Source organism: Triplophysa rosa, unplaced genomic scaffold (assembly GCF_024868665.1).
Source record: "Triplophysa rosa unplaced genomic scaffold, Trosa_1v2 scaffold7_ERROPOS2016172, whole genome shotgun sequence".
NCBI lineage: Eukaryota > Metazoa > Chordata > Actinopteri > Cypriniformes > Nemacheilidae > Triplophysa > Triplophysa rosa.
In genome coordinates, this window is record NW_026634815.1 from 541,832 (window position 1) to 567,553 (window position 25,722).

Below are 25,722 nucleotides of genomic sequence, written 5' to 3' on the forward strand. Positions count from 1 at the left end.
CTGTAAAAAAACATGACAGGATCAGAAGAGCGAAACAAAAAAGAAGGAATATATGGAGATGGATGACATGCATGGCAGCATGCGATAAGGAACATTCTTCTGTTTACATACAACTACACATACAACGACAAGACTTTCAAGTAGGGCTGTCAACGGTAACGTGTTAACGCATGCGATTAATTATTTCAAATTAAAGTGTGAAAAATATTTAACGCAATTAACGCAGCATCCGTTTGTTTTAACATCCTTTGTCTAGCGTTACATTATGTAATCACGCTCTTAACAGTTGCTTTGACATGTTCAATGAAGATAGATAGCTTCTAAACTGTGGGACGCGGCAAAACGCAACGCGAGGTCCAGCCTGGTGTGTACAGTAACGGGCTAAAGGCTGCGTCGGTGAATCTCTGTCAGACAGCGCATCCGTGTTAAGATCTCTTTCGTGCCATGTTTAGAAAGAGGGAAGCGCCTTCACGTCATTTCCGGGAGATAAGTCAGTAAATTCGAGTAAAATCACAGAGTTCACTTATCCAGTGCGAATGCGCAACATGATCACAGACAATCTCTGCAATTATTACAAATGACCAGAGGTCCCCAGATAATACTAATCCCGTGCGAATAGGGTTTAAATCACAAATTAACACGGTAGTAATGAGCATCGTTCTTTCACTACAGGGGCCATCAAATGGAAACCATTCCGTCTAAAAAGATGTGGTTACTAAACTGTACTCGTAAACTTTACTACATTTCATAAGAGATAAATAACACAGAGGTCACAAGCATATTCCCTTGATTAATCCAGCTGCATATTGTTGTGTGACGTTTTTATTGCAAAGATTCGTGTCAACTAGCGTTGCGAAATATCTTAGTGTGATTTTTACCATAGTGACACACAGCCTAGCTTTATTGCATGGGTTCGAATCCCGTGTCAAATTGCTTTATTTATTTTTTCACCTCGCTTCAGCCGTTACGGGCGATCATACCAATAATTTGCAATCTTAACAAGAATGTCAAAATCATGTAACAAGAAAGTCTGTGTTTATTAGACATCTTAATATTCAGTCGGCTTGTACTTTCAGAATCGACGAATCTGCTAAGGTCGTTCATGCACATCTGTGGTGGAGGACCTGTAACCGGAACTTGGTCACCACTTTAGCACCCTCTGACTCGCACAGAAGAACTTTGAACATTTATCTCGCCGTCAATCTGTAATAAAACATCAATAAACTCATCTAATCTAAATGACACTTAGTCATTTGATGCGTGGTTATCGACTTCATTGGCTAAATGCCGTAACTCTCTAGCTAATTGTGTGCCCGCCAGTTACTTAACGTTATACACGAAGCAAACGAAACGATCAGTGAGTTACGTCACGTGACGTTAGTCCAAAACAAGTCAAGAGTAATCGACCAAACGCTTCAATCTACGCTGAACCAATAGTAGGCAAGACCAACCCATCTAATTATCATAAAAGACACAGAAAAGTAAGAATAAATTCTAGAATAAATAAGAGTGGAAATAAATACATGCGTTAATAAATAAATATAAAAACAAATAAACGTATAAATAAATACATGTAAAAGTAAAAGGAAATGATAAATAAAATAATCTAAAAATAAAAAATGGACACAAAAAATAATAAATCAATTTAAAAATGAAAAAAAAGTTAAAGCTAAGATCAATAATAGCTAAAACGAATTATTTTGTTTTATCAAACCATTCATTCCTTTATTTATTTTCATATTATTACATTTATTCGTTTATATATTTATTTATTTATAATTTTTGCAGGTTTAGTCCTCCATAATGGTGAGGTTTCAACTGGGCAACAGGTTAAAGTCCTAATTGTAGGACACCAAGAATCTGTTTGAGATAAAATGGAAACTTGTTTTCAATGTCCAGATAAATTCTACTAATAAATTCAATTCAAATTCAAATTTCCAAAGATAAAAAACAAAGCTTCATGTTGTTGCTAACATTTTACTCAAAGCCCAATAGGGAAAGATGTAACTGGAAAACAGCAACCTAATCTACTAAACTACAAATCTTCCCTCACATATCCTTTCATCTTTAAAAGAAAAATGTTGTGTGAAACACTGATGTTTGTGAAGAATGTTAGAGCAAGATGGAATTTCTGAGATTTGCCTCTTCTGGAGATCAATAAAGTTTTTTTTTACAAAATAACATGTTTTGTTAGGACTGATGGTCGTTCCTCAATAAGCAGGGTTGATCTGTTACAGAATGTTTTCTGGCAGCGCGTGGGGATGTTTCTGTCCATCCACCCAGGCCCGAACAGCAGAGAGGAACATTTTGATAAGGCATCTGGCAGGTCTTCAAACTCTGGCATCTGTGAAAACAAAAGCAAACCATTCGTTCTTAGCTATACCAAAAATATGAATAATTATTCAAACAATAATATGTACCGATAATATGATTGAGATTAGGCAGAAAAATTATCATGTATTTTACTTACCATGAAGACAGAAATTGGTTTTCGCTTTAAGCATTCCATTCCCACATGGAGGCTCCTCCAAAACAAAGACTTGATCACTGTCTGGTTTGCTTTCACAAATCGTGCCAGATTTGCCAAGAACCTCAGCGGCTATTCTCGCCTCAGCAGTCACAATAAATCTAAAAGCTCTTCCTACAAACTCCTCCATTCTTTCCAAAATGGAAAGTTGGTAAACACTAAATTTGAATGTACTGTGATCCTCAAAAACCACAGTGTGGGGAACATTTCTGGGCTTTTCCTCGGTGAGGTCAATGTTCCAGGTTTGTTTCCACAGATTAAAATGCCTTTCCGTGGCTATTTTCATTGTTCAGGTGTATCTTTCTATGGACAATTGAGCTTGATGTTACGTTCGGCTTACGTAACAGCTTCTGACCTTTTAACTACCATTATCCAAGACCAACATATGAGTCGGGTGCGTCACAGCACATGTTTGGCCTGCTCAAATACAAAGAGATGCCTTTGCAAGGTCAAGAAGCTACGTCTACAAAGAGACAAAAAAAATAGATCCATAAAAAAGTGGACCTTCAGAAAGGTGACATTCAGAGGTTCTTTTAAACATGACTGTTGCGTATGCAATGCAGGGCTCAACAATAAGGAGTGCTCGATGGCCCGGGACCAGTGTGAACAACCCACAGAACTGTTAATGTAACTGTCGCTTGCCTGTTAGGGCAATTTAACTATTAAGCATAACGGGCAAAAGAAAACTCAAATCGGTACTCGCCTGCTGTTGAGAAGTTTTGCATATATTTTTATATATATTTGGATCAGATGAAACGCAGCCAACAAGTGTCCTGCGTACATGGAAACTCCTTAAATACTGTTGGGAAAACATCAGAGGATTTGCCTCGTAAAGTTGGTTGAGCGAAGCTGGTCTTGCATGCTTTTTGGCTACTTCCTGATTGCGGAATCATAAAAAAGTCAAAATAGTCAAAAGTAGTATTAGTCAAAATAAAGAATGAGCAGATGTGAAATTTAACTTGTAGTGTATGTCAGTATCAACATCTTAAGGATCAAAGAAACTGTTTCACATATGTACAGTATTATGAAACTGCTAGAAATGTATATAATAAATGGAGCGACTGTACCCCTATAAGAACCCTTGCATTGGGCCTTCAGAAAAAGACCATGCTGGTAACGCACGTGTGCTAAATATCAAGACTGATGTACAAAGGTACATGGAAAATTCATGGGTGGGTTTAATCTTTTCCATCAAAGAAAATCGACATCTGTCATTAGTGAAAGGTGAATATTTGAGTAATAAGTTTCAGTAAGGATGTGTAACATTCTGCTAAAGAAAATGCTGGAATTTAGATGTGTGCTATTGTAATTCAAACTACACACTTTAAATTCCACTTAGCAGAGGCAGAACTACACCAGATCTGGTTGGAAGTGGATGTAGTTTAAATACCAGTGCACCACACTCTCTTTGAAGATGAAGGGCAGCCATTCTGCAAGAGAATGCACAAAGAAAATAAAGGCATGCGCTTCCAACTGACAAGTGCTTTCCACTTTCTAATGTTTCTATTTACGTATATTGCATTCAGCATGGCTCTACCTCGCAATCCAGTTAAAATACAGAAAGTGTGTTCAAGTACACAACATAACATTGATCTTCTCCATTCTCCAACAATTGATGTCTCCATTATCTAAAGAAAAACATCAACTTGACTTTTGTGAATAACCTGCAATATATAAATCCATTTACATAAAAAAGGTTTGAATACGGAAAAACAATTAGACAGGAATCGTTTTTGATCATGTTTCAAAGCACTGAAATAGCATGCAAAAAATTGGCATCTCCTTATAGTTCCCCCTTGATCCATACAGCATTAAGGAAAATGTAGTTAAAAAAATTATATTTAAATTCCACTTCCTGTACAAACTTGTTATAATATGTGTTGCCTTTCGAGAAGCACCAGAAGCCTTGTCTCAATATCAGGAGGTCTCAATTATTTTATCCATCAGGCTTGTTCTATTAGGCCACCCACTGTAAAGACTTGCAAGCATGTGTAGTCTCATTTTCACAATCTGGAGTTCCAAAAAAAGAACTTGGTGAACCAAGAAAGCAATACAACGACTCTCCAGATACTGATTTATGGTGTCACACATGTATGTGAATACAAATATACAGAATATCTGGGAGGTAAAGGCAAGATGACGTTTGGTATAGGAAAAACATATGTTACTTTTGCTTCACATCTTGTTTATTTTATTTCAGAAGTTAAAATTCATGTACCATATAGGCTCGATCAATGCCAAAGAGCAAAACTAGAACAGTTCAAAAGGGGCTATGCCACAAGCAGCTCTTAGAACAACCTTTAAACCCAAATAAATATGCAATGACTTCACTCAAAAAGGCTTATAAAATACATCTGGCCATGAGGAAAGGAATTTAATACGACCAGTAATGGTAATACAAATTCCTGGCTTAATGGAAATCATGACATTAACCAAGCAGTTGAGTTATTTTCAGCATACATGTTTAAAGTTCAAAAATAGCTTATTTGTAACAAACACTGACTGAATGACCATGCCACACAGGGAGGGAACTGAAGTAAACTGGTGATATTTTATTGCAGGAGTGAACAGAGGAACAGGTGACACGTGACAGGATAAAATCCAAACAACACGTAACATCCACAGGTAAATATGTCTAGACAACAGGTAACATCCACAGGTAAATGTCTAGACAACAGGTAACATCCACAGGTAAATATTGTTTAGACAACTGCTTACATTCACCGGTTATTTGGGTTGAACTAGTGACTGACAGAGAGTACAACTAGACTTGACAATAAATGCAACAAAACACATGGTAGATATAGTGTCAGGAGATAAAGGTTCAGGTGTGGGTGCAATACGCCCTTTTCACAATGACGTCACTTCACTTCCGCCTTTTTGCAAAGCAGTGCATCATAACATCCGTCTTGCAACAAACAAGAAGAAGAAGAACTTCCGTTTTGCCGTCGCGCTGGAATTTAACAACACTGAGAAAAAAACGGACAGAACACGTATTCAAGTACTTATCCTAGCACCTTCGCTAATACAAAAAGAAAACAAAACACTTACCATCATAATCAAACAGGTACTGTTCAACTAAGAATTTGTATCCTTTCTCTAGCTTTGATCTTGTCGTTAGCGAAAATTTGTCTGCAAGACGTTGTACATCATCTAGACATATTTGTGGCAGATGTGCAAGCCACTTGGTAAACTCCATTCTGAGGCACTAGCGGAAGTAACTTCTTCTTCTTGAGTTTTACTGGCAGTTGGCAAATCAGATTATAGGTGCATTACCGCCACCTTATGAACTGGAGTGCTAGCGGAAGTAATGATACACTGCTTCGCGGCAGAACGGAAGATGCGTGACGTCATGTGAAAAGGGCGTATAATGACTTGCAGGTGTGGGTGAAATCAAAGATGGTGTCCTGTGTAGGGGGTGATGGGAAATGAAGTCCATGAAATTAAAGGTCCAGTGTAAGGGAGTCCATGGGGTGAAAATACTCGGAAAACTGGCAGGGGAACACAAGGGGGCAGACAGGACCGTGACATTATTCTGTAGGACTAAGACAATTGTTTTACTTGTACATCGAAGAACCCAAAATAAATCAATATATGTATGTTGATCTGAGAAACCAATAATTACAACCTTTTTCAAACTCTAAAGAACACAGTTAGGTAGTTCATTTCTCAAGGTGCTCCCATGGAGCCATTGAATGATCTTCACAGTGAAATAAAAATGTTGAAAATCTGATTTCAAACTCCCAAAGCTTTGTTAGTCGAAGTTAATGTGACCTGACACAGCTCTTACTATGACTGAGTGAGCGTATAAAATCCATATCCTGAGCATAAAACTTTTTTCCTTGAGGTTAAGCATCTGGAAGAATCATTTACAAACAGTGCCAAAGAGATCACAGGATCAGTCTCAGGGAGAGAATGATTACTTTATCATCAGTTGCATGGATTGTTGAGAGTGTGTAACAGAACATGGGCATTTTTATTAATAGATAAACTTGGAAAATCATTATTTAAGCTCACTTAATATATCAGTAATATATGTACATTCATATGAGAAACAAATAAAAAAATATATTAATCAAAATCATCATAAAAATTGTAACTATTTGAAGCTGATACAAGCATTAAATTATGTAATTGTGAATCAAACGATATAATCAATTTTATGAATGAAAGTTGTTACACAGTGTAGTCCGGCACGCTGATCATGCACATATGGAAGTCTTCCCCATAGCAAATCATGTAACTTGAACTGGGCTCAACTAAACTGTATCTTTATTTTCTCACATTGAGCATTGAACAGCTGCTAGTGAGTTGGTCCAATGCATCTGTTCAAATCATTGAGAAACAACCCTCTGAATTATATAAATGGACCTATTAAAAATAGACATAATTTTAACCTTTTACAACCTTAATTTTATATTTACTAAAGAAATTATAACAGCGACTCTGGGGTAACAAATCAATCAATCCAATCTTTTGCTATGTACAATATTCCATGTATGCCCTGTCCTTTATTGGCAGAGCATTAGAGGAGGTGAAATGCTGTCTGAACTGAATCCAATGCTGACATCTCAAAGATGGACACCCAGTGTTAGCTGTGCCATGTCTACCAGATTCAATATAACACCACAAATATTTCACAGGTCGCATAGATGTGCGTAAGTGGACTTCCTATCCAACTTCACTGTATTTCACATGATGTGATATACAAACATTTTCAAGGCTGATACTTGAATGGAAATGTGGACATGTCACGAACAGCAGGGAAAGAACCCAATTGCAGGCAGCGGGGAATGAAGGGGTTAACAAGGACTTTATTTAACAAAAAAATAAAACAAAACAAGAACCCACGTGGGGGTAAAACAGTAACAAAGGATAAACAGGAACATAAACTGACTAGACTAAACCAACAAAGACTTAGTACAACACTAGACAAAACTACAATGAACTAACACTAACTAGACTTACTGAAGGATCACGAGCAAGAGCACATATCAGGTAACAAAAACGGCACAAGGCACAGAGGTATAAACAGAGATAGCAAACACAATGACCGACAAAGGACAATGAAGCATGAAGACTACTTAAAAGGGAGCAAATCAAGAGGGAACAGGTGCGGGACATGAACTAATTAACAACCAATAACGAGGGATACAAAAGGGCGGGAACACAGACAAGGACTGGAGAGTGTATCGAAGGCCGAAAGGGTCAAAATGACTCTCTCCACATAAACCTAAGGCTTTGCCATGACTCTGCAACAAGACCAAGAATAGACATAACATGATGAAGCAGAGTCATGACAGACACAGTTGTCATCTTTGTAGATTGCTGTGCAGTACAAAAATGAAGGAGGACTTCCAAAGACTCGCATATTTCTATCACAAGATAGAGTGCAGATTCACCTGCATGAGTCTGTACTTGCACCTGTAGCAACAACAACTTTATAGGTTTTATTTCCAGATAACACAGGCACATTATAATGGAATATATACTGTAACTTGAACTCACACTTTAAGTTGTCTCAGTGTTGTTGTCTTGGAAAATAGTCTGTGTCATGCATGCTACATAATGCAATGACATTATAATGCAATTACTATTTGAAATGTCAAGATTATAAAACCATATCCATGTTCATGTGTAGAAACTTGCTATCCGAAACATGAAATTCTAAAACAGTTTGAATAATGTGCTGATCATTTTAGCCATACTGCAGGTGCCTCAAGTATCCATTAATCAAAACCAGAGGTTAGTAATGGCCCATGGACTATACCATACAGTCCACCTGCTGCCAATCTGGAGGTCCTCAGATCTAGTCTGCAAAAAAGTACTGCAGCATCTCACATTGTTCAAGTTCCAGTGTAAAACTATTTGAACAGCAATAAATCATGTCTTGGGCAGAAAGCCCATTCACACAAAACTAATTTATAGGGCATTCTACACCTTCCTTGCTCCCCTGGCAGCAAATGAAGCCTAAATTAGACACACATAACAGTTTTATGATTTGAGAAGGTCAGTGTTTTATTACTAAATGCAAGACACTTGCAGAGGAATGTATGGAATGAAGATATGTCACAAAGAAAGAATTTTAAACTTTCTGTGATTAACAATGTAATCCACATTTAATGTGTTATTGAACACGACCAGCAGTCTGAGCTCTGAGCTGATTTCTCCTGGCACATTCATGAGTTCTGCTCTCATGTCACGGATTGGTAGAAGGAAGAACCCAAGTGCAGGCAACGGCGATGAAGGGGTTAACAAATATATTTATTTAATCAACAAAACAGAACAGAAACACCCACAATGGGGGAAAACAGAACTAAGAAATATAAATAAAACAAAACACTTCCCACGAGGGGGCAAAAATGAAAACAAGACAAATAAACTAAACTCAAGGACACAACCAAACGTCTTAAAATAATACAAGGCACAAAACACGAACAGGCAAGGAACACAACACAATCCAGAACAACGCAATACACGAGCACAGGACAAATAAACAAGAGGGTATATATAGGGAAACACAAACGAGGGATAACGACACAGGGCAGGTGAGGGTAATCAAACACTTAGGGAAAGATAACAAGGAAACGAGAGGAATGGGGCCAATGACAAGACACTGGAGAGAACGTATATTATTGTCAAACGGACAATAATATGTTTCTCTCCACACATAACCAAAGACTTTGTCATGGCTCTGCTACAGGACCAAGAAAAACATGACTAAGGAAGCAGAGCCATGACATCTCATGTAAAATGTATACATCTGATTTTATTTATTAGTTTTCTCAGCTCTCATCAAATCGCAGAATCTAACAAACCCTAATCCATTTCACAGACTGTATATGGTACATGACCCATAAACAGTAACGGACACTGATATTAACAGACCTATTTACATAATATATTTACATTCTTCAAAATATCTTCTTTAAGTGTTAAGGTCAAACAGGTTTTGAATGACATCAGGCTGAAGAAATGATGAAATAATTTTCATTTTTGGGTAAACTATCCTTTTAAGCATTTTCACTCTCACATTTAAATCACATTTCATCCAATCCTATTAATTTTGCACTTCATTTAAGTGCATACATAAGCACACACTTTTCATACTGTTCTTCTGTTTAAAAATAAATGTATTTAACATGAAAGTAAATGGAAACCTGAAGGCATAGGAAAAAAAAGATTTTTTGTAATAACACCTGCTGCAGAATTGGTGAGTGATAGCCAGACATGTTTGGGCTTTGGCAGTAGAATGTGACGGTAAAGTTCATTGTCCAATCGGCAGCCTGAGATTCTAGACAGCACAATTGTTTGCCCGTCTTTTTCCTCCCCTTTTGCCGCGACCACGACCTGTATAAATAGGCTACCTTCGCGAAACTGAATACTTATTATTTAAGATCAGAAAGAAAACAGGCCATCATATTTTAAAAGGTTAAAACAACTATTCAAGGAATAAGATAACAAACAACATGCTGAAAAAAGCACTTGCTATCTACATTTACGCACAGGTATGAAACATTATTCTTCATGGCATAATACATCAATTGCATAACGTGTTAGTAGCATTGGTGTACAAACGTAATTCACTGTGCGTGCGCGCGCTTGTTAGGTGGCTCTGTGCGTATTGGTGAGGGCGCAGTGCCCTGCGCGCTGCAGCTGTCCGGATCCTCCGCCGTGCGCTCCCGGTGCGCGCCTCGTTATGGATGACTGCGCCTGTTGTCTAGTGTGCACACGGCAGCGTGGTGAGCTCTGCTCGGAAAGGAACCCTTGCAACACGGAGAAAGGACTCCGGTGCGATTACGCCCGTAGTGTACGCAGGAGGACAGGTGTATGTGTAGGTTAGTGTTTCTCTGCCCTTTCGTTACTGTGAAAACTAAAAAATTAAACTGTTTGCTAGAATACATGTGGCTAGGCTGAACGTTTATAAAGATAATTGATATAATACATTAAAGATCTGATGTTTTTTATAGAGAAGATGGAAATGGTTGGACTAGGTTACTTACACAAATTCAAGTACTACAGTTGCCATGGTTGTCGAGTAGATTAAATATCAAAAAAGGTGTTAAACAGATTAAAAAAAGAAAGTTTTGAAATGTTAAAAAACCTGTATGGCACACCAAAGGGAACACAAAATTGAAAGAGGAAGAGACATAATGCAATATGTATACAACCATGTGGTGTTGTGCATCTTACACTACAGTATTTCACATTTTGCATCATTAATAGTGCAGCTTTTTTGCGTTTTTCCAAACAGCTCATGAGGGAGATGTTTGTCAATTGGATGGCGCCGTCTATCAAAATGGAGAAACATTCTTTCCGAGCTGCAAATACCAGTGCTTGTGTAAGGATGGTCAGATTGGGTGTGTGCCACGCTGTAATCTGGGCATGATGCTTCCGGGACCCGACTGCCCCTTTCCACGGAGGATCCAAGTTCCTGGCGAGTGCTGTGAGAAGTGGGTGTGTAATGCTCAGGATGAGATCAGCGCACTCGGTGGGTTTGCAATGGCAGGTGAGTAGCGCAAAACATTTGAAAGGGAATGGCAAATGTAATTGCAAGTCACTCTTTTCTTAATTTTCATTTCATTTTCACCAGCTTACAGGCAGGAAGAAACGGTGGGCTTTGACCAGTGGGACTCCAGTGTAAATTGTATCGAGCAGACCACAGAATGGAGTGCCTGCTCTAAAACCTGTGGCATGGGAATGTCCACCCGAGTGACCAATAAGAATCAACGCTGTGATATGACCAAGCAGAGCAGACTTTGTATGATAAGACCCTGTGAAAACCTGAACGAGCTGAAAACCACAACAGTACGTCAGCAACTAGATTCATCCATTACACTCTTTCTTTAGCCTGTGAGGAACATCAGGGGTTAAACTGTATAATTGTCTTGAAAGTAATGTAAGGATGCTAAACAAAACCATTTTCTGTAACAAAATATATATGTTTTTTGTTTATTTTGAAATGGGGAGAAATATTTAAATGAGATGCATATAAAGTCAGTGTTGTATTTAATGTTGTTATTTTCTCTACAGAAGGAAGGCCGGTGTCTAAGAACAAAGAGAAGCACCAAAGTCACTCACTTCACCTTGAAGAATTGCACCAGTGTCCAGGTCTACAGACCTCGGTTTTGCGGGCTGTGCAGTGACGGCCGTTGCTGCACCCCTCACAACACAAAGACAGTTCAGGTGGAGTTCCTGTGCCCCGAGAACAAGATCATCAGGAGACCTATGATGTTCATTTACACCTGTGTATGTCATCACCACTGCCCACGAGACAACACCATCTACCAGCCTCCTGCCAGCACTGGTCACATGGGCCTCCAACTGTGAGAGCAGGAATATAACCAGATGAAAGAATAAAATATGAAACAGTCTGTGAAATACATACTGTATATGCACTTGTGCTTCTTGAGATGGGAGTGTACAATTTGAGAACAAAGTAGAACTAGACATTTTTGCAGAGGGTCTGGGTAGGAAACTTTTCTCCTACAAGAAGGCTTAAAATTCTTTAAAGGTCCAAATAAGGTGGCATCCGCTGCACAAAGAGTCTTGATCTTGTTAGAACTAGCTCATTTGCACATTTATCTCAGTCAAACCGCCTTCACCCTATGCTTGCTTTGTTAGCTGATCTTAGATCAGCCCTTCAAAAAACCTTTCACCAATGTCACATGAATTTGTCTCCTGGAAGGTTTGTTTAAAGGTGACCTCTCCCATGCCCTTGTGTGCTGAAGAGAGTGTGTCTTGTGTGTTTGGTCAGTCACATAGTTGAGGGGAATTCTCTGTTTTCCCTGTGATAAAGACTTTCTTTATATGTAAAGGTCTTTTTTCTTTGATGCCTAGCGTTTAATGGCATTTATATACATATACGGTATGTGTAAACAGGTAATAAATAATGCACCTTCAAATAACACAAATAATTCACAGTTATAGTCACTCCTAACTCTTCACGTGTTGCATCCCGTATGTATTTCCCAATAAAGTTGTATTTTTTTAATAAAAAATATTCAAAAACAGAAATGTACAAAATGATTTGTACAAGACTCTTCTCACTCAACAAAAACAATCAGATGAGGGAAACCTCCAAAAAACATTGAGTTTATTGAGGAAGTTGTGAATACAAACAAAGCTGAAACATGACAGCCATGAATAAAGTTTCTTCAAACCAAAGTATTTTGTTAGCTTGATTGTGGTAGATTTCCTGGACAGCAAAGAGACGCACACCTCATCTGAGGCCTGCCTACAGTATATGTTGTTGAATCCTAGAATAAACGCATGATGAACAATACTATCACATCCTAAAAGCAACATGTACGCTGCAATATAACCACCAGTCGGCGCCATTTCCTGTAAAACAACCGAAACTAACTAACAGATTCTGTTATCACTCACCCAGGCTATTCCAAAGGCGTAGAAAGCATTTCCGATATAGTTACAATCAACACATTCATACTCTTTACGTCACAAGATTAATAATAGTATACTTTTTAGGAATAATCATTAAATAATTAAATTGCCCAATGCTTAGACACAGAAAAGACCTTTGGAAATATGAGGAACACCAACTTTTTCGAGCATATCAGTTTATTATGGGGCGCAACGTATCCAGTTTCGTTTCCTCAGCACCCAAAATGCAACGTCCTTGCGAAGTTTACAAATATGTGCACTAGGCCTATATATTTTTTTACTGCTATACGAACACATTAAAACAAATGAGAAATACAGCATGACTCATAAATGCCTTCACAAAGTACTTGATCTGTGCACATTACTGTACGCAGCATCATTGCAGGTGCGTGACACGTCACGCATGTGTGCGTCACATGCGCACTGCAGATGGTAATAAAGTGTTTACAAGCCTGTTTATTGCGATTGAAATCGGTAACGTTAAACGCAAAAACTTTATTTGATCACTATATAAAAGTGTAAATTGATATAAATTGAAATATATTTGTTAATCTGTAAATGTACATGTATGGTTTTAAATATATTTGCAAATGAAATGAGTTTCACTTTCCCCGAAATCCTTGTTTCCTGGTTGTTCCTCAGTTTTTCAGAGACCGTCTGTGTGCGTCAGAGAATCAGGAAACAATCTCTAGGAAAACAAAACTGTTTTTATTCGAGCTGTGTGTCTTTTGATCTGAGTGTACATACTGTAGAGTAAAATGGCAGAAGCCAGTATTTCAGTTGCTGAGGATCAGTTCAGCTGTTCAATCTGTCTCGATCTCTTGAAGGATCCAGTGACTATTCCTTGTGGGCACAGTTACTGTATGAGCTGTATTACAGATTACTGGGACCAGGATGATCAAAAGGGAATCTACAGCTGCCCTCAATGCAGACAGACATTCACCCCAAGACCTGCTTTATATAAGAATGTGGTGTTGGCTGAAATGGTTGAGAAGCTACAGAAGACAAGCCTCCAACATTCTGTTTCTGCTCCCTCTTATGCTGGTGCTGGAGATGTGGGGTGTGATGCCTGTTCTGGAAGAAAGCAAAAAGCTGTCAAGTCTTGTCTGGTGTGTCTGGAATCGTATTGTCAGTCTCATTTTGAGCGTCATGAGGAATTTCATTCATGTAAGCGGCACACAGTGACTGATGTAACCGGAAACCTACAGGAAATGATCTGCTCTAAACATGACAAATTATTAGATGTTTTCTGTCATACTGACCAACAGTGCATTTGTGTGCTATGTACGATGGACAAACATAAACACCACGTAACTGTATCCGCTGTATCTGAGAGGATAGAGAAACAGGTATGAAGTAAGGTAGTGTGTTACTTTGACTGTTATGCTCAATAATGTGTGATGATAATGAATGTAAAAAAGAGGTTTGTTAACATAACCGAAAAATAATCATTCTTACAGCTATTTCCAGTTTTTTATGTAATATCCATGATGTTTGCATATAATTTGTTGTTTTACAGAAAGAGTTGTGTCAGTTACAGAGAAAGTTCAAACAGAAAATTCAGGATAGAGAAAATGAGCTTCAGGAATTAACAAAGCATGTGGATTCTTACAAGGTACGTTTTAAGAGGACAACACATGGTTTCTATTTTGACTCTTCTCCATTGAGTGAGTGTATAGCTCAATGCTGAAACACTGAATTGCACTTTGGGTAACAAGCTGATTCTGAAGGATTTCTTCTTGTGTGTCCCAACAGAGCTCTGCACAGGCGATGGTGGAAGAGAGTGAGAGGATCTTTACTCAGATTATCCGCTCTATTCAGAGAAGCCGGTCTGAGGTGACACAGCTGATCAGAGATCAAGAAAAATCTGCTCTCAGTCTAGCTAAAAGACTCTTGAGGCGACTGGAGCAGGAAATTGCTGCTCTGAGGAGGAGAGACGCTGACCTGGAACAGCTTTTGAACACAGACAATCACATTCATTTCCTTCAGGTGACCGCAACATAATATTTGGATACTTTTGATACTTTTGTACACTTATTGAATACAATATTGAATATTGAATATTGTCACTGTTCTTCCAAAATCTCAGATGTCAGAATTTGCTGTTTTTCAGGAAATGTAAAAATACTGAACTTTTTAAATGATTAAAGGGGTCATATATGACATGGCTAAAACAAATATTATAGTTTGTTTTAGATATAATGCAATGTGTTTACACGATTTAAGGTTTAAAAACGCTGTATGTTCCACATACCGTGCATGTTTGTATCTCCTCTTTGCCCCGCCTCTCTGAAACAGGCAGATTTTTTACAAAGCTCATCGCTCTGAAAAACGAGGTGTGCTATGATTGGCTAGTTAACCAGTGCGTAGTGATTGGTCGAATACTGCAAGCTTGTGACGGAAATGCCTCTTACCATATTTGGAACATCAGGTTCCAAAGCAATTGTGCTGACAGGTACGCCCACCTTATTTGCGTATACATTTGGGCCGTCTTTGTCAAATCATACCACGAACTGACGGAGATTTGTGGGGGTGTGGTTACACAAGGCGTTTCAGTCAGGTCTGGGTGAGAATTCGCTTTTAGATAGAATGCATCTTTTGTTCCGACACTTTCATTTTTGCAATTTTACGTGTCTAATACATGCATGGGCAACTTATAACACACCGAAGACACAGAAGAACAAGTTTTCGCACCATATGACCCCTTTAAATACTGTTAAAGTTGTCAAGCACTCTTTAATACTTTTAATTGGTTAGATATTTGCACAACCCAGTGCAAGCGTAGAGAGTGACTAATAATAATAATGGTGTACACTCTTAAAAAAAGGTGCTTCAAAAGACTCTTTGATGCCAAAGAAGAACCTTTTGGTTCCATAAAGAACCTTTAACAACTGAAGAACCTTTCTTTCTTGCAAAAGTTCTTCAGATTATAAAAAGTAAGAAAGAGATTGTTCTTTAAAGAACCTTTGACTGAATGGTTCATTTGTGAAACCAAAAATGGTTATTCTATGGCATTGCTGTGAAGAACCTTTAAGGACCTTCATTTTTAAGAGTGCACTCTTAAAAAGTGCTTCAAAAGGTTCTTCGATGCCATAGAACCTTTTGGTTCCATAAAGAACCTTTAACATCTGAAGAACCTTTCTGTTTCAAGAAAGGTTCTTTGTGGCGAATAAAAGTTCCTCAGATTATAAAAAGAAAGAGAGGGTTCTTTAAAGAACCTTTGGCTGAATGGTTCTTTGTGGAACCAAAAATGGTTCTTCTATGGCATCGCTGTGAAGAACCTTTTAAGCACCTTTTTTATAAGAGTGTACAGGGTTTCAGAAGGACAGCAGCGATATATCAGTTATGTGAAAGAAACAATGCTATTTTCTTCTTTATAAAACAAAAACAAATACTAATACCACACTGACAAATATACAGCATCTGAAAAAAAATAAGAGACTGTTCCAAATGTTCATTTCAAAAGCATGTCTAGATGTATTGTGGTCATTACAGTCCAGTCTTTGTTGAATTTCAACAAAATCAAACCTCAGACATAAAGTCATCCAACAGCTGTCACGGATACGTGGTGAGACACAAGGACAGAGAACCCAGGTGCAGACAGCGGGTAAGGGGTTAACAAGACGTTTAATAACTAATAAAGACAAAACAAAAAAACCCACGAGGGGGTAACATAATGGAATATAATAACATGGCAAGACTGGACTAAGACTAACTACACTTAAACAAGAACTACAGTTAACACTTGACATAATTTACAAAATGACTACACTAGACTAAACTTGACAAGACACAGGTCCTTACACCACACGAATCAAAATGAACCAGCACAGGGCAGAAAACACAAGGGCATTATAAAGGGATCAAATCAAGAGGGGACAGGTGAAGGGCATGAAACAATAAACGTGCAATAATGAGGAGACGAGAGGGCGGGAACAGAGAGGAGACCGGAGAGAGTGGGAACAGAGAAGAGACCGGAGAGAGTATGGCAAGCCATAAGGGCCAAAATTACCTCTCTCCACATGAAACATGTGGTTCTGTCATGATCCTGCCACTAGACCACGAGAAACATGACATTATGCGGCAGAATCATGACAGAAGCCCCTCCTTAAGGAGCGGCAACCTGATATATTGCTTAAGGGAAAAATGAAAAAAACTGTAATTAGGGTCTCTATTTCGTTTTGGGTTATTTATTTATTGGATTTCTCTTTTCAAGCTCAAATAAGAAGAAAAATATAGTTTTTTAATTTTTGTGCATACAAAAAAACGGAAAAACGAAATATCGACTGTTTTTTTCTTTTTCCGTTATATTGAGTGGAATAATCAAATGATCAGATGATACACGGACCCCTATAAATAGTACGTTTTAAAATCAGAAAAATGGTCTCTGAAATGATATCTTATTTTTTCCCGCGGCTGTATATTTGCCATAGAATAGTGTTAATTTCTTAATGTGTCTTTTGGTAAATAAGAGCACAAATATGATTATCGTGAATGTTTTTTTTCTACAGAATTTTCAGTCATTCTCAACACCTCCTGCATCTACAGACTTTACTGCAGGTTCTCTCCTCTCCTTTGATGATATAAAAGTATCAGTCTGTCAGCTGAGAGAAAAACTGGAAAACATCTGCAAAGAGGAGATTAAAAAGATATCTGGGAAAGGTAATGTAATGGACTTTTGTGTGCACGCTTTCAGAAACTAATTCTAGTTGTTGTTATGTAGAAGAATTATAGAACACAATTAGGAAATGTTATCTAGAAATGATATACACTGGATATGTCTGTTCCACAGTCACCGAGATCTCAAAGAAGATTGTTCTCACAACCAGGGAGGACTTCCTACAATGTAAGTTGCTATAGGTTCAAGCAAACATTAGTTTATATCTCATATATTATATTTCAGACAAGTTGGGTTCACTCATTCAGTATTTTTGTGTTTGAATTTAATCAGATTCCAGTCATCTCACTATTGATCCAAACACAGTCTTTGAAAGCATCCGTCTGTCAGAGGGGAACAGAAGGGCTTCTAATACTGCACCTATCCCAATGCGTCCTTATCATCCAAATAGATTCCGTAACTTGTATCAGGTGTTGTGTAGAGAGAAGGTGTGTGGACGCTGTTACTGGGAGGTTCAGAGGAGTGGTGCAGTGGGCATTTCTGTTTCCTATAAGAGCACTAGCCGGAAGGGAAAGGGTGTCGCTTGTGGATTTGGATATAATGAACAGTCCTGGAGTTTGCATTGCTATTCCTCCAGATGTTAGTGTATGTAGATCACAGTGCAGGAACTCTGTCCTTCTACAGCGTCTCTGACACGATGACTCTCATCCACAGAGTCCAGACCGCATTCACTCAACCTCTCTATCCTGGGTTTTGGTTAAATAATGGCTCAACCGTTCAACTAAATGACCACAATCTAAACACAATCTAAATGATACATACATTATTATCTACAAAATAAAGTTTACATGCAGTCTTTACATTAACACTTAGATTTGACTTTGCTGACAGGACTGAATGTGTAGGCTCCTGCCAAACCTATATGTTTAGAACTTCATTTAAGTTAAAAGTGATCAGAATTACAGGGAGAAAGAGCTTTTCTTTTCCAGGCGTGTGACTGAATAAAAATATTATGTTGACGGTACAAGATAGAGACCAGATTGCTACTTGAACATATCCAATCTGCTTTGAGTGTATGCATTTGAGAGCTTAATATGTGGGTTTATAGAGAGACTGATGTTGCGTTGTGCATTAAACTTGGTAATCTTACACAATAATGAATTACTTTACGATATGTGCATTATGGGCTTGTGTATATCAACATTTCAACTTGAGTAATTTTGTTTGTGAAAAATGTAGATATGTATTTAATCCTGACTGATGATGCATTGTGTAAATGTGTGGTTTTTCTACCAAAAAGAGTAATGCAGCCAATAATAGGCCTATACGTCCTCAAATTCAGTGTATTTTAATGCAGCCCTCCACAAGATACAAGGTACAGCAAGAGACACAAACCTCAACATACTGCTGTTTTATATTTTTGGGCAATTGGTGAACAAATAAGCACACTTAAAATGTAATCTCATTGTTGTCTTGTAACAAGATGTCATTTTTATCCACCAGATGGCGCTCTTATCTTTAAAATGAGCAGACACAACTCCTGTATGTACAAAATGTTTACTGTCATAACGTTCAGAAATGAGACACACTTTACAGACTTAAATGTTGAAAACACTGAAACAAGTTTAAATACTGTTTACAGTACAGAAACCTGTCCCATTTGGTTACATTCAGCACATTAAACATAACATTAAACAAATCACAATAACAAACACAGAACATTTTTACAATTTTATTACAACATTCAATAAAGAACCTGATGGTCCATTCATGCGTATGATTCATTGACATTAAAGGGATAGTTCACCCAAAAATGAAAATTCTGTTATCATTTACTCACCGACTTGTCATTTCAAACCTCGATGGCTTTCTTTCTTCAGCAGAACACAAAATAAACTATTTTGAAGAATGTTGATAACCGAACAGCAGTGGCAGCCATTGTATGGACACAAAACCAATGCAAGTGAATGGATTCCATCGCTGTTTGGTCAACAACGTTCTTCAAAATATCTTCTTTTGTGTTCTGCGGAAGAAAGAAACTCATACAGGTTTGACATGACAAGAGGGTGAGTAAATGGTGACGGAATTTTTATTTCTGGGTGAACTTTAAGGGGGAAAATAAAAGATTAACAAAGAAAGAACAATAAATATGATAGCTTGTATAAAAATATACACCTAACTATGTCAGGATGCAGAAGTATCGATACAGTGGTTTAGATCTCGCTCTCATATGTGTGTAAATAGGTCTTTAGAAAAAGGATCTCCTCATAGGTCCTGCTTGTCCGACGATAAAAGTCCAGTCCTGTAAGTAACTCCACATCTCGTGCACGTGCTGTGTGCGTCTTCATTAGATCCTCCACCCACTTTGACTCGTCCTCTGAACTCTGAGATGTGGGCAGAAATGTGTTTAATATTGATTACAGACTCAAATGATCCCACTTCTATTTTAAATAAATAATCCTGGATATTTTCAGCCTTATTGTGCTGTATACTATCAATCACACATGTCTTTGATCACTCATCTTAGTTGACAGAAATCTATTTTTATGTTGTTGACGATTGTTTGCTATATGTGTCGACGTTTGCCTTCCTTTCATTATGAATGTGTATTCATTATAGAGGTCTCCAACTTACATTACAGGTCTCATCATTTTCCAGTCGGTGAGGAAGTATGTGAGAGAAAACACTGAGAGGACCAACACAGGAGTCAACAGTATGTGTGTAATCCAGACAACTCGTAACCACAATGTAGTAATGGGTGGGGATTGGCACAGATCCAGTGGAATATCTGCAATTAAATAAAGATTCAAATACTCAAAGCAATGCATTAATATACGTTCATGTATGAGCCACAGTTCAAAAACGTACTGGTTTATTTTCTCTGCTGAATCTCTAAGACCATCGTAGTCAAAGTCAAAGATGGGGCCGATGACCACATTCGCTCCATTTCTCTCACTGGCGTAACGTTTCACAAGAGCTTTCTGGAAGTAGCCCAAAACACCTTAAACAGCCAAACACAGATGGAGAGAAAGAGCAGTACAAAGAACAAAAAAGATGGATTAAGCATGGTTTGTACATGCAGTTTTTTAATAACAGATAACGTTTACATTTATGCATTTGGCAGACACTTATTCAAAGCGATTTACAAAAGGTCAAGAGTGTGAAATTTAGCTGTGTGCTTGTGAATTGCAACCAACGGCTCACTCCACCCCTCCCCCTCCCTTTCGAAGCACTACGGTGGCTGACACAGAACATGTCATCACATTTTCGCTTCTTTCCCGAATGAGATAACGTTTTTACGAAACGTGCTCTGTAGAGCAGATTGTCCGTTTAGGTCTTCTGTAGACACAACATGGCAGTTCCATGTAAGGGGACCCGCGGTGTATGCAGATAGAAATAACTCATTCTAAGGTAAGAAAAACATAACGCTTCATTATGTAAGGTCTTTAAACACACCTGAAGACATAGTTATGTATATTATATTGCATTTCTGTCAATAGATCCTCCAAAAAATGACACACAGCTATCTGTGTTTCCTGGGTTTCAAGCAGTGGTTCTCAAACTGGGGACCTCAAAATGGATCCAGGAGGAGCACAGATTTTGTGCATTTTATGAAATACAGAAATGTTTCAGAGATAATATGCAATCAAGCATCAGAAAAATAAGACCACCAACAAAAAGAATCAATGTTCCAGCATTGTATAACTGAATCTGTTTTTGGTTTAATTAAAATTATAAGTTTAAGATTATAAGTCTTCACACAAGGGGGCCTTACAACGAAACACCTTGAGAACCATTGGTTTAAAGGATAGGTCATCCAAAAATAAAACATTCTGTCATCATTTATCCATGCCTTTCATAACCTGTATATGACTCTTTCTTCTGTGGAATACATCAGATGATGTTTTGAGAAATGTGTAAGTGGTTTTGTGTCCATACAGTGGAAGTCAATGGGTGCCAATGGTGTTCGTTTACCAACATTTTTCAAAGTATCTTTTGTGTTCTGCAGAAGCAAGTCATACAGGTTTCAAACAACACGAGAGTGAACAAATGAGAAAAAGGATCTTTAAAAAACACAATGAACAATGGCGGTCTGTTGAGTTTGTGGACACCATGAAAACTTCCACTTCTGTAGGACAATAAGGAATAATTATCATCTGAAGCCAATAAAACCCAATAAATATAAATCATCTTAACATCAGCCTAGCAGATATTGCTCTATCACTTCCCCTAACCATTTGTTTCGATTTCTCTTGGAAAAGTTCAAAATTGAAATAAAGGTGTCAACATCCCCCTCTCCCTAATTTGCACCCTGGCTCTAACCCCAGGTGGGACAAGGATATATGTCACTTAGGATGAAAGTGATCGGTAATTTGCAATTACGCACTATCTGTTCCCAGAGGTCAGGAGACCTCAGAAGGTATCTGGTTGAGTATGAAAGAGAGAAAGTTGTGTCTCTCTGCGGGTGGTGGTTGTGCTAACAGCCTGAGCACAGCACAGCTAATCTAAAGCAGACACAGCATCCAGCATTGTGCTCTTAACTGCCAAACCCTCCGTACACATTGTATACAGATTTCCAAAGAGGCTGCAGATCTAAGCGCCAATGTTCATGAATCTGTGTGTGTGGTGTTTTAAGTGTCTGTGCTTGTTATTTTGTGTGGGTGTCTATGAAAGGACAAATTTCCTCTAGATACATCGTGTGTGTGTGCAGTCGCTTCATCCAAAACAGAGGTGGCTCTCATACAGTGACCTGATTTCAAATGGAGGCTCACCACAGGCCACACACACACACCGCTTTCTGTTCCACACATAGACAGCAGAGCAAACACACAAAGACACGCACACGTTTAATTTCCTTTCAGGCTTATTTCGTAAGGGCTGCTGGGGGACATTATGGCTAAGCAAAACTAATCACTTCCTAAAAGATACAAACCAGCCCGGCAGACCTTGCTGGTGGTCGTTCGTTGTTTAATGTCAACCAGACCTCAGGAAGGCAAAACTGAAATCAACCCCATCGGACCACACACTCTACATACTAAGCGTACACAAGACCTGCCCTTAGAGACTGTAATTCAATACTCTCTTGAAGTTAAACACTATCAGCTTCAGCCCACATGTTTTAGAGAAAAAGCTTCCGACTTACGTGACTTAAAGTGAAATTCTGTCATCATTTACTCACCCTCTTGTCATTTCAAACCTGTATGACTTTCTTTCTTCCGCAGAACACAAAAAAAGATATTTTGAAGAATGTTGTTAACTGGCACCAATTGATTTGCATTGGAAGACATAGGGGCCAGCGCTGTTTGATTACCAACTTTCTTCAAAATATCTTCTTTTGTGTTCTGAGGAAAGAGAGTCAGATTTTCTTTTAAAAAGGTTTTTTTTTAAGGTTTAAAATTACATGAGGGTGAGTAAATGATGACAGAATTTTCACTTTTGGGCAGGCCCGTTTCCTGCCAAGTGCAGAAGGGTGGGCTAGCAGATATCCTGGGTGGGTATATACCACAACCACACACAGTATATAAAAAAATTAAGAGACCATTTCAAGAGTATTTTCATTTTTTCCCAAATTTCATATAAAAATTAACTGTATAATAAGAAATAACAAAACGAACTGGAGAAAACAACAGAAAAGATGATCTGCGTTTTTAAAACTGAAACATCGCACAAAAACAAGTTCATATTGTAGTTTTAAACAACACAAAACTAATCTTTTATATCGCTCACTCTTGAGGACTGTCAGTCTTGGAATTCAACAAACACTGCAATATATGACTGCAATACATGCAGAATTTAAAGGGATACTTCACCCAAAAATGAAAATTCTGTCATCATTTACTCACCTTCGAGTTGTTCCAAATCTGTATAAATGTCTTTGTTCTGATGAACACAGAGAAAGATATTTGGAAGAATGCTTATAACTAAACAGATCTTGCTCCCCATTGACTCCCATAGTAGGAAAAATACAATGGTAGTCAAAAGTGCCCCAGAACTGTTTGTGTTCAACAGAACAAAAAAAATGATAAAGTAATTTTTCCTACTATGGGAGTCAATTATGACAGAATTTTCATTTTTGAGTGAAGTACCCCTTTAAATGATTTATGTTATAAATATAAAAACAGCCATTAATTACAGAAGATTAAAACTAAAATAATTATTGTTGATTATTGCCTTTTATTTAGTAATTATATAGATGTTATACTGCAATTTTTGGTGTTATTTTTTTATTCTCATTGGGTGGGCAAGGCAGACATTTAGGTGGGCTCAGCCCACCCCTGCCCATGCCTAGAGCCGGCCCTGCTTTAGGGTGAACTATCACTAAGCATTTCAGCATGTTGTAAATCAGATTAAACTCATAAACTTGTCAAACCAAACTTGAGATGTAATCCCGCAACATCAACTTGGCATTAGTTTTACTGCCAGACACACTGTGTAGATATATGCCTTCACTTGGGAAAGGAGGAAGTATTTTAACATGGAAAAAATAACACATCACCTTTGATCATTGAGAGATTAGGCAATTGAAGGTGTGATTTTGGCCAATTCAACAGGATCATTGAATGTCTTAGTGGCCATTCACATTTCGCGTCTTTGGCACCTGCAAATTCAGTATTGTAAATGTAGACGCGCGACAAGCGTGCTCAAATAGGGAGCGACGCTGTCACAACACGCTCATTTTTCTAGGCGCGTCAGCGCCGCATTGAGATGAGAATATTTCAACTTTTCAGAATGCCGCACGAGCACTGCAGGTCATGTGACAAGAACCAACCAACCAATATAGACAACCGGTGAAGATGGAGACACAGATGATCACAGCATAAATAAATGTAGTAGCACACAGTAAAATGGCCAGTGTTAAAAAGGGTCAAATTAACACTCACGGTGTATATATACAGTAATCCACACTCTCAAAGTGTGGATTATATAAACACTGTGAGAGTTAATTTGACCCTTTTTAACACTGGCGATTTTGCTGTGCAGAGTTATTGCAAGGTATTTTCAGTGCATATAATCCATATATCCTTTGTTTATACCTTCTCGTCTCATGGCTAGCGTGGCCAATGGTTGCTTAGCAACGACAGACGCAGGAGAGTGCAAACTCCTAGGCGCTTTGGAAAAAAAAGGAGAAGGCAGTGCGGCTCGCATTTTCTGTGGGTGTTTAGATGCAAAATATGAATCGCCCCTTAAAGGAGCACTTACGCTTGAATGCTGGGTACATCGGTACAGTGTTGGTAATGAGAACAGCATCATATCTTGCATCCTGATTGGAGGACAGCTCTGTCAATGAAAGCACCATGAACAAATTAAAAACAGCTTTTTGACAATGTTGACTTAACGTCTATGACTGACAGACTCACACTGAATCTGCACAAGCAAAGTAAAAGAATCACATTGAAAAAGGAGAAAGGGAGACTCACGAGGTGGATATAAGAAGCCATAAGAGATCTGCTTGTCTGCCCGATAGCTTGAACAGGACTGACTATATGCTGGAGGAACTCTGATATCAGGCCGAATGCAGTTACTGAGAGACTCTGGGAGGGGGGTAAAATCCACCTACACGAAACGGACAGAGTTCACTTCAGAACTCAAACCCTGTTCAATGTGTTTTGTGAAGTAACCAAAGCCTGACAGTGTACCTGCTTTGAAACAGTGTAAGACGTCCAGAGAGGCATTGAAATGGCTTCACTGTAGCCACTAATGTAGTCACTGTGATGGAGGATGAAGTATTTGGTGCGGAACATGACTGCTGGCCGACCATACGGAAGATTCCTGCTGTCTAAAAAAGAGAAAGAAAAATCTGATTACAATAAATATAACAAGAGGAATAGCTTAAAGGAACAGTCCAACCCAAATTCTGTCTTCATTTAGTCCCCCTCAAGATGTTCCAAATCTGTATAAATGTCTTTGTTTGGTTGAACACAGAAAAAATATTTGGAAGAATGCTTGTAACCAAACAGTTCTGGGGCACCATCGACTATCATAGTAGGAAACATTACAATGGTAGTCAAAAGTGCCCCAGCACGGTTTGGTTACAAGCATTCTTCCAAATATCTTTCTCTGTGTTCATCAGAACAAAACAAATTATACAGATCTGGAATAACTCTAGGGTGAGTAAATGAAGACAGATTTTTTTATAATAATATATAGAGTATAAAGTATAAAGAAAAATGAT

General features: G+C 38.2%; 2 protein-coding genes and 1 pseudogene across 3 annotated transcripts in view; 2 read left to right on the forward strand and 1 right to left on the reverse strand.

Moving 5' to 3' along the window:
• The first annotated feature begins 9,904 nt into the window (after positions 1-9,904).
• Positions 9,905-12,012, forward strand: LOC130551228 (CCN family member 3-like). Its single transcript, XM_057328780.1, has 5 exons — positions 9,905-10,035; positions 10,137-10,365; positions 10,782-11,036; positions 11,121-11,335; positions 11,561-12,012. The coding sequence occupies exons 1-5, from the start codon at positions 9,997-9,999 to the stop codon at positions 11,855-11,857; spliced, it is 1,035 nt and encodes a 344-aa protein (XP_057184763.1). The 5' UTR covers positions 9,905-9,996; the 3' UTR covers positions 11,858-12,012.
• A 1,592-nt stretch (positions 12,013-13,604) lies between these two features.
• Positions 13,605-19,147, forward strand: LOC130551225 (tripartite motif-containing protein 16-like; annotated as a pseudogene).
• Positions 19,148-19,267: 120 nt separating this feature from the next.
• Positions 19,268-25,722, reverse strand: part of enpp2 (ectonucleotide pyrophosphatase/phosphodiesterase 2) — a 30,279-nt gene continuing 23,824 nt past the window's right edge. For both annotated transcript variants that reach the window (XM_057328764.1, XM_057328765.1), the window contains exons 20-25: positions 25,187-25,326; positions 24,968-25,103; positions 24,750-24,827; positions 20,418-20,550; positions 20,184-20,337; positions 19,268-19,933 (exon numbers count right to left, since the gene is read on the reverse strand). In XM_057328764.1, coding sequence (XP_057184747.1) covers positions 19,763-19,933; positions 20,184-20,337; positions 20,418-20,550; positions 24,750-24,827; positions 24,968-25,103; positions 25,187-25,326 — 812 coding nt within the window. In that variant the 3' untranslated portion in view covers positions 19,268-19,762. The remainder of the gene's footprint in view (positions 19,934-20,183; positions 20,338-20,417; positions 20,551-24,749; positions 24,828-24,967; positions 25,104-25,186; positions 25,327-25,722) is intronic.